This window comes from Stigmatopora argus, chromosome 7 (genome assembly GCF_051989625.1).
Source record: "Stigmatopora argus isolate UIUO_Sarg chromosome 7, RoL_Sarg_1.0, whole genome shotgun sequence".
Taxonomy (NCBI): Eukaryota; Metazoa; Chordata; class Actinopteri; order Syngnathiformes; family Syngnathidae; genus Stigmatopora; species Stigmatopora argus.
This window is the reverse complement of record NC_135393.1, coordinates 4,029,009-4,046,968: the sequence shown is the minus strand read 5'-3', so window position 1 is coordinate 4,046,968 and position 17,960 is coordinate 4,029,009. Positions and strand designations below refer to the sequence as shown.

Below are 17,960 nucleotides of genomic sequence, written 5' to 3'. Positions count from 1 at the left end.
GTTCACTGCCTGCTAATTAACCATTGCTTAACATTAAATGAGGACAGGTGCAGCATTGCTTCCACCGCAGCAGAGGGATCCCCAGGTTAGTCACCAAAAATGAGACTCTGGAGGAGCATGATGCCCTTGAGGACAGCTACGGGATGAGCACCACAATGGTTCACTGCCTTCTTACCTATAAATTCACTCCTTCCTAACTACCCCATTTATCATTTTGCACTTCACGTGCAACTGTAAAGCCAAACTTCCCATCACTCTCGATCAACATGTTAAATTAGGCAGACAGTAAGAGCACATGAAAGAGGTAAGCAGGAGAAACAATATCTTAAATTATTCATTCCTTCATTCATTTTCTATACCGCAGGGTTGCTGTCCCAGCCAAGTATGGGCACCAGGGGGGCCTCCTGAATCTACGGCATAAGGGTTCAGAGAACCGTTCGCGCTCACACTCATAACTAGGGGTGATTTGGAGTGTTCAAGTGTCTACAGTACATGATTTGGGCAGGTGGGAGTAAACCGGAGTTCCCGGAGAAAACCCACGCAAGCTAAATCTGAAATGTAACCCTTTGATCTCAGAAATGTGAGGCAAGCTTCATGTAATGCAACTTGAGAATCAGTTTTTGGGCTGCTAAGCTCCTAGCTCAAGGCAAGTTAAATTCAATATTTTTGTAATTTTTCTAATGCCATCTGAAAACAAAAAAAAAGCAAATTGGAGGAGGAAAAAAAGTAGTTTGGTTGCTAAAGGGTTGTTTACAGGACAACACAGATGAAAATGCAAAACCCTTTCCAGAGAGCCCTATCCTTTACAATACCACTAAAAATGCAAAAATTAGAATACTACTTCACGTGTGGAAATCTTGACAACACTCGACCCTGTCATCTGCATCTAAACAGTTGACAATCCTAAAGTGACTTTTGACTCATTGATTCGGAGATCCGTGAATTAAAATTTGAATCGCATATATATTATATCTGCGATTCAAATTTTAATTCACGGATCTCCGAATCAATCATAATTAGCCGGCTGCTTTCCAGCTAACTTGATGCGGTACAGGTTGCATCTACAAACCAGAAAACGAATTGCTACTGCCATCGCGTGGTGACATTGTAAAGGTTCACACTCGTCTTAGGTTTTACCAGTAGGATAAGTTTAGAATTCCGCCACTTACACATTATTTTGGAAAACTATGAGACCAGGCAGTATGCTACAACTTTTTCTATATTTATATTTATAATGAAGGTGGTAAGATATACCATCAAAGCATTTCAGTCTAGTGCAGTGACTCATTGGGGAAGCAGTGCGTCTAGTGTGCTTTTTAGTCCACAAGGACCATTTTGGACACCAATGTTCCATTAACAGTCTGTCAACTTTAATTCCACTATGAAATCAGACATACACGACGGCGGACAGAAAAGGACTAAATACACAGAGGAGCCTTGAAATGGTAAAGAACTATAGGTCTCACCTCTTCTCATTTTCTGAACCACTTTATCCTCATTAAGGTCACGCGGGTGCTGGAGCCTATCCCAGCTGACTCCGGGCCAGAGGGGGGAGACACCCTGAATCGGTGGCCAGCCGATTGCAGGGCACAATGGGACAGACAACCATGCACACTCACACACATTCCTCGGGGCAATTTAGCATGTCCAATCAGCCTATCATGCATGTTTTTGGAATGTGGGAGGAAACCGGAGTACCCAGAGGAAACCCACGCGGGGGAGAACATGCAAACTCCACACAGGTGGACGTGACCTGGATTTGAACCCAGGACCCCAGAGCTGTGAGGCCGACACGCTTAACACTCACCCACCGGGCCGCCAGAACTATAAGTGGATACTACAAATGTGGCTATGCACGAACTGTAGAACAACTAGCAATAATTCACTTAAAAGCAACTGATGTACAGTGAGTTCAACGCTATATTGGAAGTTCTCCCATTTAGAAACCATGGACAGATCTGAAATTTTCACTGTAGGCACATGTCCACTCTAAGAGACAATCTAAAAAAAATCCAGTTTTTTAAAACAATTTATTTGTGGGATACAGGTGCAAATAAGTATTTGAACACCTGAGAAAACAGATATTTGGTGCAGTTACCTTTGTTTCAAACATTTCCTGTTTTCACTAAGTTTGCCCTCACTGCAGGAGGGAATTTGGCCCACTCCTCCACAGATTAGTCAGGTTTCTGGGCCGTCACTGAGAAACACTGAGGTTGAGCTACCTTTAAAGAATTTCTATTGGGTTTAGGTCTGGAAACTGGCTAGGCCATGCCGGAACCTTGATATACTTCTTACGGAGCCACTCCTTGATTTTTCTGGCTGTGTGCTTAAGGTCATTGTCATGCTGGAAGACCTAGTCACGACCCATCTTCATTGCTCTGACTGAGGGAAGGTTGTTTCCGAAAATTTCACAATCATGGTCACGGACATCCTCTCCTTAACCCTAGAATGGTAACCCTCTATTTCAGGGGTTACCTTTCATGCTTCTGAAATAGAGGATTACCATGGTTACCGGGGAAAAATGGGTACCCTTCATTGCACCATCTTGCTTAGGATCCATTTTTCCCCGGTAACCCTTTATTTCAGAAGCCTGAAAGGTAACCCCTGAAATAGAATTACCATTCTAGGGTTAATATAGCAGTTGTCCTGTCCATGTGCAGAAAAACCCTCAAAGGCATCATGCTACCAGCCCCAAGCTTCATTGTAGGGTTATTGTAAGTTCCTTTTTGGTCTCATCTGACCACAACTTTCTCACGAGTCCTCTGTATTATGTTAATGATCATTGGCAAACTTGGACCTTGACATGCACTATTTTAAGCAGGGGGGAACCTTTCATGCCATGATGTCTGTGCATTACCAAGTCACCTTGAAAACAGTGGTCACAGCTCTAGAGGCCACTGACCAAGTCCTCCTTTGTAGTTCTGGGCTGATTTGAGGGCTCATTGAAGCACCCAAGGTGATATCTTGCATGGAGCTCCACTCCGAATGAGATTGACAGTCGTATTTATAGCTTCTTTCATTTTCTAACGATTGATCCATACATAGGTGGACCTTTTTTCACCAAGCTGCTTGGAAATTTCTCTGCAGCCCGTTGCAGCCTCCATGATTTCTAAGTGGGGGAATTTCCAATATAGTTATGTAGAAATGATTAAAATAAAACCTCATTTTTTAATAGAACACAAAAAGTATGGCTAACTACTGCAGTTCAGAGAGATGAAATCAACACAAGGAAGCTCTCAGCAGCCTTTAAAACTGTAAGTACAACTCACCCATAAGACCACACACCTTTTACCTGACTTCAATCTATACAAGCCAAGTTAAACGAACCCAGGTAATTTCATATTTTAAAAAAAAATACCATTTGTAGGTAAAATTAAATGAATCAAGTGGACCAAAACATTTCCCTGGTTGATTTTATTTTCAGTTTACATTTTAGAAAAAGAATCCAAGGATTTTGCCTCCTGTATGTTTCCGTCTGGCCTCTTCGTGGTCCATGATGCCAGCTGAGGTGGTAAGTACAATGTATCTGTAGAGGGGGGAAGGCCACAATTAAAAGTTTGCAATTTCTACAGCCCCTAAACTAACCCACCCACATACACATAATAGTAGAGAGCCCCTGTGGAGCCTACCGTATTTTCAGATCAATAGAGCGCACTTTAAAAGTCTAATTTTCTCTCTAAAATTGTCGATGCGTCCAATCGGTCGGCACGAAAATTTTTGTATGACTGACCGCTTGGCGGACTGGTTTCATTTCAACATACGCTAGCCTATGTAATGCTAGCACCCAGTCCGCCAAGGCACCTTTTGTATTGACAAAAAACAGAAAATGCATTTGCAACCGAGACTGCGCCCTTTCCGGCGGTGCGTTTTATAGGTGTGAAAATACGGTACCCATAATTTTAGTATTGCAAAATTAAATTAAAAGTATATATACACGTTTCTAAGTGTACCGTGGTTCTTCTAGAAGTGACGGTCAGAACAATGCTCAACTTTCCCATATTGACAATTTTTCACACACACTTATAGCCAGCCAGTTATTTCCCACTTGAAAGAATGTGTGAGGGAATTGTGAGAACTGAGGGCTAATGATTCAATACACCTTCAAGTAGCATTGCAACCACCTACGGGTTTAGCATTGGTGATTGGTAAAATTAAAACTAAATGTGGTTTGCTATCTTCAATATAAAGTTAATCAAAATGAGCAGCAAATTTGGAACGCTGGGAAGGCCCGCTCTAATTCATTTAGGCTCCTGACAACTTAGCTGTATAAACATACGTAACATCCATCGCTATAACTATTGCCAGGGGCATGATATGGTAGAGTACCATTAATTTATATAACAGTCAGAGCATTGCTAAAAAAAAATACTGTTTTTGTAGTGGATACAGTACAGTAGAGTACAGCACAGTAAATTATTTTGGCTGTTTCACAGTAAAAAATGAATGGACATTTGCTACCGTCGATGGCAGTCAAAGAGTTAAATTCTGTTTCCCCCCCACATGCCACCAGAGAACTGGTGGTGGCACTCTTAGTGCAAAGAATGGCTTTCACATAAAGGAAATCGATGTAAGTTTGACACACTACTTTGCGAATTTCAGGGTTCCCACGCATTCTGCTTGTCTCTATATTTCGCCTTCAATTTTTCACCAGCATTTTAGTATCAAATGTGTTGTAATATCCTAACAAGTTGATAAATGACTTATTTGTTTTAATTCCACTTAGTAATCCTGTAACAGAGAATGCAATCAGACATCTATTTGTCAGAAAGTCTGGTTAAGCATGGTTCTGCTATCATTTGATACATTAGATTTTTGTTTTTCCCCCCAGGAGCTACTTCTTACAGTCAATGCTGTTTATCATGTACTTTTCCCAGTCAATCAGAATAGTGTATTGGACAAGGCCATGGTATAATACTTGTGCTTCCACACAAGTTTCTTAGTTTTATTTTTTAGTGTCTTTTAAATACATGTGCACAAACAGTTTATGCACTAAATTCAAAAATTTCTATGACCCTGACCGCTTTACTGACTGGTTTCATTTCATGCCGACACGCTACTTATTGCGATCAACCAAGCGGACGTTCACTTTAAAAATAGCCTCCCCGTGTATTCCCAGCATTACAGTAAATCCATTCAAAACATCCCGGACGAGTGGCAAGGCAGTTGACTTCCGTGTGCTTGTAGCGCTTTTAACCCTCCATACAAAGCAAGCAGCGTCGCATGAATCCAATCCATTTTGGAATGGATTGTCAATGCCCGGGCCAAAGTGCCGGCGAGCACTGTAGTTTGAGCTTTCGTCAAAGCTGGAATCACTATTACGAAACCCCACGACGACAACTGTGACCCTGACAATGAGATGGAACCCAGCATTGTTGGCGAACTCGCCAACTTGGCAGAAGATGTTTGAATACTTAGACTTATATGTCCGAGAATACACAATATGTCACTAAAACAAAATCAAACTTAGTTTTGCTCCTGTTGCCTTTTTTAAAACATACGCTAGCATGCATGCTAACGTGTGTGTCATGCTAGCACAACCATTGCAGTGCATCCTTTGAAACGAAGCGCACTTTCTATTGACAAAAAACAGAAAATACACCCACAACTGAGATGGCGCCCTTTCGGGTGGTGCGTTCTATGGGTGTGAAACTACGCTAGGTTATGTTCATCAAGTTTTTATTTATTCATCTAAATGCCCATAGGGGAGGTCAATTTACACTGTTTTTTTGTGAGGCTGAAAATAGCCTGCTTGCCAATGGTGGTCTTAAGTTGATTATTCATATTGCAGAGCAACTTCTTCTGCAGGTTTTAATATTCTTTACTTTTCATAGTGTAAGGGGGAGTTGTCTTATCTTTATTGCACAACAGAAGAACAAATATACTTTTAAAATTCAGAAATGTTGATTTGAGATACGAGTAAATCAAATTACGAGCACATACCGAAAGCATTAAGGTCGTATCTCAAGGTACCACTGTACTTGCAGCTACGATCCCACTTGAGTAAGAGGTCACCAATAAAATGTACTTTTGTTGACAAGCAATATAGAGGTAATAATGACAGTAAAAACACTGAACAAAAGCCCCTCCAACCTTGCCCCAAAAGATAAAGGTGCGAACCGTACTGATTCACCCATGAAAAACATTCAATGTATGGCAAGTGTGTGTTTCTCACCCAAACTGTCTTGAGGGCAGAAGATTGTTCTGCCACTTCTCCAGATCCTTGAGCTGAAGATCAAAACGTGGACTGATCACGCCACACTGCAATAAACAAAGACACAAATTATTTAAAACATTAATCTGGAGTAGCTGTCCACAATGTTTTATTTCCTGCCATGGGTGCGGCCAATTTGTGACACATTTTTGTCTTCTGCACTGGTGGCGCAGATGAACTTCTGCTGCTTGTGTGAAATATTTGTCTACGTTTTCTTTCTTGCCCCGCCATTTTACAACAAATATCAGTTTTTTAACGCAGGCCGGCGCGCATCAATCATTTTCCGTTTGGGATTTTGTCTGCTCATCATCTTGTTACCGACACTCATAAAATAATGCACCATATCTATGTTTGGTATTACATTATAACCACATTTCTAAATTAAATATGGACAATAGTATTCTGCCTAATATCGTTATTTGGGTTGTTTACCATTATCTTCATGCAGTTAATAAATAATATAAAATTAAGTGAACGGTTCAAATTCCCCAGTGATGAGTCGGTTCCAACTTTACCTTGTTCAGCCTTCCTGTGAGATTGACGACAATTTTCCCGGCTCTGTGGTCATCAATAATCTCAAACTCACCAATGTAACCTGAAAAAGACAGACAAAAATTATTCTAAGGAGAAAATCTGAGTGACCCTAAGAGCTGACGTAGCCAAGCGCATGCACAATAAAATACAAATCAAGCAAGACAATGCAGTTAATTAAAACTTACCGTGCTTCATCATGACAGTTAGGAAGCGCACAATGACCTTAGAACAGGGCCTGATGAGGACCTGGCGTTTTCCACGCTTCTCAGCATTGTTGATGCACTTCAGAGCATCTGCCAGAACGTTCATGCGCACCATGATGCCTGGAAAAGAACAATACTTGGTGAATAAATTAGAAAAGACTATTTTTAACATAGTAAAATAGAAAGATCAGACCCTCAATATATTTTTTAAAAACAGATTAAGCACTAACTTTCTATAAACTCTATCCCAAGAGTAAAAACAAAACGACTTCATCGTGGAAAAAAAAGGTTTACGACGATGACACAGCTGTGAGGGGACATTTCGAGTGAACACCAATGACGAAACGTATCTAATGTGATACACATCTCACACGATGAAGCAGGAAAGACAACAATAGACACTCGGTCTTATGAGACAGCTAAACACGGTAAGTGTATCGAGCTGCAATTGAACATCAACGAATACCACCACGAAACAAACTATTAGCCCAAAAAATACGGTAGTGTGTCAGATTTCTAGCCGTAGCTGTGGCTCGTTAAGGTACACCTTCACTGAATGCCAAATAGTGGGGGCGCGAGCGACGATATTTGTCGAAAAGCACTATTTCATTTATTGCCGTTAACGTTAAATAATGTTCTTTATTCGAAAAAAACGTATCAACATTTAAGGAGACTCCAAGGCAAGCACCGTTTGACCCGAGCAGTACGGACCGCACATGGTTAAAGTGGCTAAAACGATGCCAAAATGAGGTCAAGAGAGACGATAACCTTTTCAACGAATTACTGCATACATACGTTTTAATTTTATTTAAAAACTGGAAGTATAAACGATAAGATGCTGTTGATATTTAATAGATTGTATTTCACAATATTAAAAAGCATCTCACCGGTTCAGCAATATGGCGGAGAGAGGAAGTAGCATGCATTCGCAATGCATTATGGGAAATTCGTAAACAGCTTTAAAATATCGATACTCGATAACTACATTGATGAGATGTCATCTGCTACTATTTATATTTTACTTATTTGCAAGAAATTTCGATTTCATTCATTACTCCCGAAAATATGTGTCGAGATTTAAAACTAGTGCCCTCAAGCGTTGAGGATACGAACCACACAGTATTCCAGTGCGTAATTCCGACATTTTACAAAAATATATTAATTTTCACATATATTACATTTTTGGGGGAAAAAGTGTTGTTGCTTTTTTTCAGTGAACGAGTTCGTGAGGTTGGCGTGCTTTTTGATGTTTTTTACATCTGCGTCACAGTTTCTCCTTGTGTGTTTTGAGATTGAAGAAAAACTAGTCAGAAACAAAGAAAAACTATTTTTTGAAAAATAAATATGTTGATATATATATATATATATATATATATATATATATATATATATATATATATACATACATATATATGTGTGTATATATATATATATATATATATATATATATATATATATATATATATATATATATATATATATATATATATATATATATATACATACCCATATATGTATATATATGTATGAATATGCCACCAGGGCGCACACAGAAAAACGTTTTAAACAATCTTTATTGCAAACCTTTTTGAGTGTGCAATGTTAAAAAATGATAGGAAAGATATTGTATTCAATAAAATGTATGCATCAATATGTTGGCATAGCCTTGATACGAATTCAATCACAAAATAAAAGAAAATCAGTCAGTGTGTTTGAGCTGACAGTTTAGAGGTTTTTATAATAGAATAAGTACCAACAGTACATTTGTACATACATTACATTTAAAATAAATTCAAAACCCTAACTAACCTGAGAAATGATTGAGTATAAATTATTAATTCTTTTTCCGAACCCCTTATCCTCACAAGGGTTGTGGGGGTGCTGGAGCCTATCCCAGCTAAGTATGGGCACCAGGCAGGGGGCACCCCGAATTGGTGGTGTCCAGCTAATCGCAGGGCACAAGGCAACAGACAACCATTCATGCTCACACTCATTTCTAGGGGCAATTTTGAGTATTCAACCAGCCTACCATGCATGTTTTGGAATGTCGGAGGAAACCAGAGTAGCAGAATACCCACGCAAGCCCAGGAAGAACATGCAAACTCTGAACAATTAGGACCCACTTGGGATCGAACCCAGAACTGTGAAGCCAATGCGCCAACCATTATTCCAACGGAATGCCCCCAGTATAAATTATATTAATAAATATAGTTCTAAAGTTGGTTAAAAAAAGTGTACCAAGAAAAAAATGTTTGGGTGAGGCTGACATTTTGTAAAATTCTCGTTACTTCAATAAATGTCATAATCATGATCAACGTGCTTATCAAAATGTTTAAAGTATGTTGTTTTCAATGAAAAAAATAAAACATATACGAATAAAAACAGTTGAACAAGCTTGACACATGGAACAAAATTGGGTAATAGATATTTCTTTACAAATCTGATGGTTACATAGAAATAAAAACCAGCCCTTTTGTGCATGTTTTAATGCTAGTCACCATTGCTACCAATGCTTGCAAGGAAATCTGCATATTTTTTGGGATTCAAGCCTAGCTTCCGAAGGTCAAATCCCATGGCTACCAGCAACTGGGGCAAAGTAAGCTCCTGCTGGGTTGCCTGGTTTACCAAAGTGGGGCAGGTGGGGTTACACTGAGGCCAATGGCAATCATCCACCAAGTAGAATGGACATCCTTTGGCTGGAGTTCTGTTGTTACGAGTGGCTTCCAGGCTCCTCTCCCAGCAGTGTAGGGCACGTGGCAGAGAAGTTCCTCTAATTTGGAAACTGTTCCAGTTGCTAAGAGAAGTAGTAGAGTAAATAAGGATGTCATGGTGTAAAGAAAGGCAAAAATTGAGAAGTGACAACTTAAATGGCATTAACAAGCAACTTGATTTCTTGGGAAGAAATATTTTTTTTGATCAAAAAGACCTACAAAATGTGCAATCACCACAAAAAGAGCCATACCTTTTGGTAATCGCTGTATGGGAAAGGCAGGAAGGAGCGAATACTGCTCTATAAAAACAACAAAAAAGGCACATAATTTGTGAAATTGATGCTTAATTTACAATTTTGTAGCAAAATATTCATTTTGAACTTACGTGACATCCGTTAAGGAATTCTTCAACTCTGTCCCTAGATTCCGTATGTACTGCCATTGTTCATTGCTCATATGCTGTCCTCCAATGTAGATGTTCTCCACCCTCAGTTGTTCCTCATCAAACAGCCATTGCGTAATAAATAAGGGTGCTACAGAGAAAATAAGGTGTTGACTGTAATTAGCTTTTAAGGAAGATATGTAGTTTAGAGACCTTATCTTAAACATCGGTCTGTATCCTATACCAAATAACGCACCAGATATTGTGAAATACAAATCAATAAAATAAATAAATAAACCTGGGTCACTCAAAGACTTAGAAAATTTAGAACATCAATTTATCTCTTTCAGGGTTTAAAGAAAACCAACACTCATTTATAGCCATCTATACACTGACATCATGTGTAGTCAATCCTACAAAAAACAGATAATTCTTAGATCCCATCTGCTATTGAGATTGAAATATTAAATGCAATTGAATTATGAAGGACCCTTACAATTTAAAGTTGAATAAAGCTTGGAGCCAAAGAAGCACTGCCATTCTTCCCCTTTCTTATAGAGGCGACGGCACCTGTCAGGCACTACACCATTCCACAACCTGAGAAAGTAGGAACACATTTTAGGCTTTAAGGTCAACCATTCTATAAAGTGTAAAATACAGTGGTACCTTCCTTGTGAAATTATTTGGTTTCAGAATTTGTTTCATAACTTGGATTTTTCATAAGTAGAGCAGCATTTTATATTGAAATAGCATAATTTGTTCAACAATCTTTAAAACTAGGCACTATGAAGCCTTTAAAAATAATAAAAGTATACCGATTTTGTATGAAATATCTATGCAAATGTATGCTTACAAAACAGAGCAAAAATTCTGCTCTCTCTCTTTCTATTTCACGTTACTCACAGAGCGGCAAGAGCAGCACTAAAATAAACCCAATTCTTTACAATAAGAAAACAAATAATAATTATTATCATATACCCATCCCAATAATAAACACACAAATTCGAATTGTTAGGCACACTGAGAATAACTCAAGCAAACAATCAGTAATTTGCATATCAAAGTGTTTTGTAACCTGAACATTTTGTATGTAGATGCATTTGTGAGTAGAGGTTCCCAGGTATACGTAGGCATACATCAATATTTTACAGCCAGGCTGACAGTCTTGGTAGCTTTACCTGAGGCCGACCTTTATCGCATCTTCAGGTGAGCAAGTAACTGTTTCAGGGCAGTCCGGCGGTCTCTGCTGTTTACTCTCAAGAAACCACCCAGAGTCGACCAGACCTCGGACCTGTGCCTCTGCACCCAACTGCTCCAGATAATTGGCTACTCGCTCGATATTCAGCAAAACTCCTGTACCCCCAGCACTGAAGTAAGATACATAAAGGAAGATTTGACTTGATTTTAGACAAAAACTTTAGTTTGCAATATTTCTGTACAATGGGTAATGCTAATGCCAGATGGTTAGTGACGTGGACCACTTCACAAGCACCATTCCAAATCACAAACAAGGCAATTGAAACCAACATTAAATTATTTTTCAGCAACATTTTTAACTGCTAATGCTTGGTTGCCAAATTGTGATAGTCAAAAGTAGCCCACTGATGAGGTAAAAATAGATTTGTGCTCAAAAAGTGCTGTCAGCATCAAAGATTGAGCCTGGAAATTAGCTTACCTTGTGCCAGACAACAGAACAACCTTGGCCAGCTTGATTCCTTTGGGAATAAGGTCTTTGACAACCTCTCGGATAATAAGGGATCCCATGAAAGCATACTCAGCTGATGAAAAGTATACATAATGAGTGCAGTAGAGGTACAGACATGCATGCTATAGTCATTATTCATCTGTGTAAATCTAGTGTTCTTCCTGCAGAGACACACTTTCATTTTTATTTCTATCCCGATCTTTCTCTCTCTCCTGTCGTTGCTTTGGAGGAGGGGTCAGGGCAGGCTTGGTGCCACTCCAAACATCACTAGAGCAATATGGAATGACGCTGTGGAAAAAGGATACATCCACATAGGAACCCATTATATCATACCAGAGTTACCAAATAAATGATAATAGAGGATAATAGAGGTTATACATACACAATATTTGTGTTGTGCCAATAAGGATTCTCTGCTACTTGGGATGACAGTATGCCATGACCTGTAAAAAAAACAATCAATGGTTCATTCATTCATTTTCTGTACCATTATCCTCACAGGGGTTGTGGGGGGCGCTGGAGTCTATCCCAGTTAAATACAGGCACCACGCACTGCACAACCATACGGGCAACTATTCATGCTAAGACCCATACCTAGGGGGCAATTTAGAGTTTTCAACCAGCCTATTCTGCATGTTTTGATGATCTGGGAGGAAACTGGAGTACCCGGAGAAAACCCACACACGGGGGAGAACATGCAAACTCCACACAGTGAGGACCAGACCTGAGTTAGAAAGACTGATAATGAAATCTATGTGCAAAATCAACCGTGACCGGGGATGTTTGGTCGCCGGACTTTTGGTCGCCGGATGTTTGGTCGCCGGACGTTTGGTCGCCGGACGTTTGGTCGCCGGACGTTTGGTCGCCGGACGTTTGGTCGCCGGACGTTTGGTCGCCGGACGTTTGGTCGCCGGACGTTTGGTCGCCGGACGTTTGGTCGCCGGACGTTTGGGTCCGGGCGATCAAATGTCCGGTGACCAAACGTCCAGGAACCAAAAGTCCGGCGACCAAACAAGGTAAAACAACACAGTCTACGCATCAATCAAAGACAACAATGGCCCTGAGCAGTTTCACTGAGCGGACGTGTGAGTGTATGAGTGTGTATGTACATGGGTTGTCCCCTTAGGAAGGGACGTCAGTCAGGGTCTTAACAAGTTCTCCAACAAAACACAATAAAAGTACGGGAAATTTGGAGCTTTTCTTTAGCCTAATAATTAATAGGGCATTAAGTATGACAAAATAATAATTTGCAGTTTGTATTTAGGGAACTTGAGCAACAATTTTAAATGGTAATTATCAATAACCTTCCGGGCGACCAAACGTCCGGCGACCAAAAGTCCGGCGACCAAAAGTCCGGCGACCAAAAGTCCGGCGACCAAAAGTCCGGCGACCAAACGTCTGAGTACCAAAACCAACTATATGATAAATTGTCTTACCACTTTTTGTCAGAGGCCATCCTGTTGAGCTCATTAGTCGTGGAACATTTTGGTACCTGGAATCACAGGTGTGTTTGCTATAGCAGCACCAGCCCCCTAAAAATAGCAAAGATTAATATTAGGGAAATGAGTGATACATTCTAATATTCAGAGAACTAGATTGAAATCAAACAGTACGAGATTAAAATTGAAATATTATGAGGTTAAAATAATTTGTTGCTTATTTTTATGTAACGTTAACCGGAAGTTGTTTGGTTTCACCTGCTTCAATTTTTGTCGACGTTAAGACTGTGTGAACACAAAACCGCTCTTCGCATTAAATTAGGAGATTAAAGTAATATTGGGAGGAAAAGTAATAAAATGATGAGATTAAAAATGTTACAATACTTATTTTTAAATCACTTGAACCGAAAGTTGTTCGGGGTCCGCAGACTTTTGGTGACATTTGGCTGGTGTGAAAATTGGATTTTGGAATAATTTGGGGGAGGGGGTTTATTTGATTCCCGTTAATGCAAGTTTGATGAGAACAACTTTCTATTGTTGATATAGGAGACATAGTTTTAAATTAGAAAAGGTTCAGATGGTGGTGTGCCTTGAGATTTTTTCAATCCAAAAAGTGTGCCGTAGGTTCGGAAACGCTAGACTAGAGGACAAGAGAGTATTGAATAGGAATTGAGGGAGCAATGGACCTTGCATTCATTCATTTTCATTTTCGAAACCACTTGATCCTCATTAGGGTCGCGGGGGGTGCTGGAACTATCCCAGCCAGAGGCAGGAGACACCCTGAATCGGTGGCCAGCCGATCGCAGGGAACGAGGAGACGGACAACCACTCACGCTCACACCCATACCTAGGGGCAATTTAGAGTGTCCAATCAGCCTACTATGGGTGTCTTTGGAATGTGGGAGGAAACCAGAGTACCCGGGGAACATGCAAACTCCACACAGGTGGACCGACCTAGATTTGAACAAGCAGACAGACAACCATTCACGCTCACACACATACCTAGGGGCAATTTAAAGTGTTCAACCTGCCTACCCTGCATGTGTTTGGGATGTGGGAGGAAACCAGAGTACCCAGAGAAAACCCACACAAAAACCTTACTACGTATATATATATATATATATATATATATATATATATATATATATATATATATATATATATATATATATATATATATATATTTGTAAGGTTTTTCATAATTTAGAGGTTTTCTGATATCATTCCACTGCCGTTCGTAAAATACACATAAGGTAAACTATATGAAAAATATGGTCGATCACCATCCATGCATATTTCAATCTGAAATAAACTCAAGTCTGACAGCTGCCAAAAAGTAGAAAAACACAAAATAACATCACCATCTGAATTCCAAATAAGGTGTCAAATCATCTTGACCTCTGTGAAACCAAATTAACCAGAGTGTTTTTAAAATAAAATACTCACCTTCCAAAAACAACAGCCATCTGCGGCTTCCTTTGATTTCTTTTAGGTAAAACCTGCACAACCACAAATGATTTATACTGAGTGAAGACAAGAATTGCTTCTGAGCAAGTTGAGTTCCATTTAGTCTCTCAAAATATTGCATTCTTCATGAGCTTTTTAGCCCTGAAGTGAAATTAAATGTACTTTTTGCCAAACATTAAAAATAATAGATCTGGTAAAATAAATTGTAATATTCAATTTCAAATGACCATCTCACCCAGCTGGGGTCCCATCATTACATGTAACATGTGGGTTTTTGAGAAAGTGCAGCCTCATTTCATCTGTCTGCTGCTTGGTTGTTCGAGCTCCAGCAGCATCATCCCTTGTTGATTTACCTCCACCGTTGTCTGCAGTACCCCGATTGTTTGAAACACTCCCGGTGGAGAGAGCAGTCTCCGGTGAAGGTTGCATGCTGTTGTCGACTTGGTCACGATGTGTAGATTTCTTGGTGGACTGGACTTTCGTATTCCTACACCAGTTCATCCCAAGCAAAAGCAAAAGAATAGCCTGGCCAAGGATCCTCATCTCTGCAGATGATACAGTACAATAGTAATTTAATTAAGCATCATTCTATGATTACATGCTACAAACTTAAAATTAGAAGTGAACATACCTACTTGAAAAATGAGCAAAGGCAGTGGAACTTGATGAGATCACTGGTGGAACGTGTAAGAATATGATGCCAGTCTTAAGTTGGAATGAAGATTTCAAAATGCTTTGATGAAGCCTGCAAATCATCAGTGAGCTTTATAGTGCCGCCATATGGATCAGAGTTCCTCCCATTTTCTCCTGAAGCTCCAACTTACGACACGCATCGAGGGGGAGGTACTGGTTGACCAGGAGTGAGGAGAAAAGATCTCCTTAACATATTTCTTTGCACACATTCATGAGCAAAGCACTTTGCCATCTGACCACAACTGAAGAACATGCTTCCCTGCCTACCCCCCACATTCATATCTTTCTTCCTTCCCCTGAGTGTGTCTCTGTTCAAAACTGCATTTGAGACTATACATTAGTTCTCCCTTACCAAAATTAAAATCTCATATAATAAAGTCAAATGCAATGAAATATTATGTTTTTATAGATGTGAGAAGCCACTGAGCGATTGGGAAATGTTGAGTGGCCAATTCTGCCATAAAAGAACAAGAAAAAAGGCTAAAAGCATACATGCAAATTTGACTTTATATTTTTCAGTAAATAAATACAAAATTGGCATGTTACATAAAGTGTTTTAAGACAACCAAAGTAATCTACTGGCCATCTAGTACCCTGAAAATGACTTTTTCAGCCATTCTCTTTTATTGATGCTCATAGTTCTTTCCTAATTGTAACAATGAGTCTATTGTTGGTACTGTAGATTACATTGATGCACCACATCTTGATGATCGTTTACCTTTATTACTTTGACATATGAGAAGGTAAAAATGTTATAAACACCTAACAGTGTGTTCTTACATTGCAGTTACATACACAACCCACATAAATTTGTTTGGTCAAACAATTTCATGAACACTGACAATAAACCTAATTTAAGCATATATAAAAACTAAATCTGACTCCTCAAAAAAATTTGAGGTGTATCTATTATTGTATCTGGTCACTGTTGAGCACTTCTGATCGTTTAATCCTGAGTAGAGTTTGAAATACACTCTTTTTTTATTAGTAACTTGTGTACTATAAAGTTAGAGTTAAACATTTCTTTCCTTGCTTTTGATTGAGACATTTTAAGCACAGTGTCATAAGATTTTCACCTGTGGCTGTGCTTCCAGGGCTGTCTGGAGTCTGCAGACTCTTGGAGAGTGTATTTGATGATGACAGACAAACTGTTTGAAAATGATCCCCTTCCATACCTGTGGGATGACTCTATGGTGACATTGCGCTGATCACGAGCCCTGGTGTTCTGAAATTCTCATCAATGAAATGCACACCACCCTAACATGCCAATCACAGCAAATGATGGATGCTTGAAAGGCCAAGTATACAAAGGCAGCACGGGACTCAGGGCTGACTGGGACATGGGATGAGACTCAGGCGCAAACACTGAGAGAAAATATGTTGCAATAGTAATAATCACCATAATTTTCACTTAATTTAAAGATCTAAGTTCTGCTCAAATTCCAAATTAATTCAATTTTATTGTGATCCTAGGCAAAATAATGATTCTTTTCTGATTAGTGTTACCATTATGTTCATTAAAACAGTTTGTTTACCTTTTTTTTTAAATGTACATCTTCAATAACCTTATAATTACAAAGAAACACCACACAAACAAGAAAGAAAAGTTGAACAAGTATTATTGCTTTGGAAGGCAAAAGAGAATTTTTGACAAATTTTCAAGCATTCGTGCTATTTTAAACCCCAGCCAGAAAGAAAACAAAACTACTAAAATATGTGTGCAAGATCATATCATCTAAGTGCAGTAAAAATGGACCCTAGAGACTTCACTATACAAAATTTGATCTCCTGAGCTGAACAATTCTTCATTCCTTCACTTGTCTAGACCATCTTCTAATAAATCAGTGCAAAAATCTGTTTAACAGATACTTCAATTCGCTGAAGAAAAAAAAAAGAGGCTGCTGAAAATCTATCAGCATTTCACAAGAAACCAAGAGATGGGATTGCTGCGACTAAGTTTTCTTATTGAGACATTATTTTTTACAACAACTCAAATGTGTGTATATTGGCCGTGTTTTAAATGCAAAAGTAACTGAGAAAAAGTGAACAACCAATTATAAATGTTTTAATCTGTCTGTCCGTCTCACCATTCAACAAATTCCTCAATTTATATGGTGTCTTGAGGCCTATAATCCCAAACTGTACTTTGGTTTGATCAAGTCGCTTGACAGTGAGACACAATGTGCTCCACTCAACAGTTTTCAAGTGAGTTTTGGGTCTGAGTAGGAACCCCCAGATTGGCCTTCATGTCAAGTTATATGACAATCATTCATTCATTTTCTGAACTACTTTATCCTCACTAGGGTCGTGGGGGGTGCTGGAGGTGAGGGACACCATGAATTGGTGGCCAGCCAATCGCAGGGCACGAAGAGACGGACAACCATTCACGCTCCCACTACCATGTATGTTTTTGGAATGTGGGAGGAAACCGTAGTACTCGGAGAAAACCCACACAGGCCCGGGGAGAACATGCAAACGCCACGCAGGTGGACTGACCTGGATTTGAACCCAGGACCCCAGAGCTGTGAGGCCGACGCGCTAACCACGTGACCTACCGGGCCGCCGCAGAACAATTTGCATTATGGGACAAAATATGTAATTCAAGCTACCAGGCC

At 39.5% G+C, this 17,960-nt stretch overlaps 2 protein-coding genes across 2 annotated transcripts; both read right to left on the bottom strand.

The window, feature by feature from the left end:
- Window positions 1–3,399: 3,399 nt before the first annotated feature.
- rps15a (ribosomal protein S15a) lies at window positions 3,400–7,961 on the bottom strand. The gene is made up of 5 exons (XM_077605280.1): window positions 7,836–7,961; window positions 6,931–7,068; window positions 6,727–6,806; window positions 6,173–6,258; window positions 3,400–3,526 (listed from the first exon to the last, which is right to left on the bottom strand). The coding sequence occupies exons 2-5, from the start codon at window positions 7,061–7,063 to the stop codon at window positions 3,433–3,435; spliced, it is 393 nt and encodes a 130-aa protein (XP_077461406.1). The 5' UTR covers window positions 7,064–7,068; window positions 7,836–7,961; the 3' UTR covers window positions 3,400–3,432.
- Window positions 7,962–9,438: 1,477 nt separating this feature from the next.
- Window positions 9,439–15,195, bottom strand: notum2 (notum pectinacetylesterase 2). Its single transcript, XM_077604701.1, has 11 exons — window positions 14,888–15,195; window positions 14,632–14,684; window positions 13,183–13,278; window positions 12,129–12,189; window positions 11,922–12,034; window positions 11,717–11,819; window positions 11,220–11,408; window positions 10,538–10,638; window positions 10,045–10,192; window positions 9,911–9,958; window positions 9,439–9,742 (listed from the first exon to the last, which is right to left on the bottom strand). The coding sequence occupies exons 1-11, from the start codon at window positions 15,193–15,195 to the stop codon at window positions 9,439–9,441; spliced, it is 1,524 nt and encodes a 507-aa protein (XP_077460827.1).
- Window positions 15,196–17,960: the final 2,765 nt, after the last annotated feature.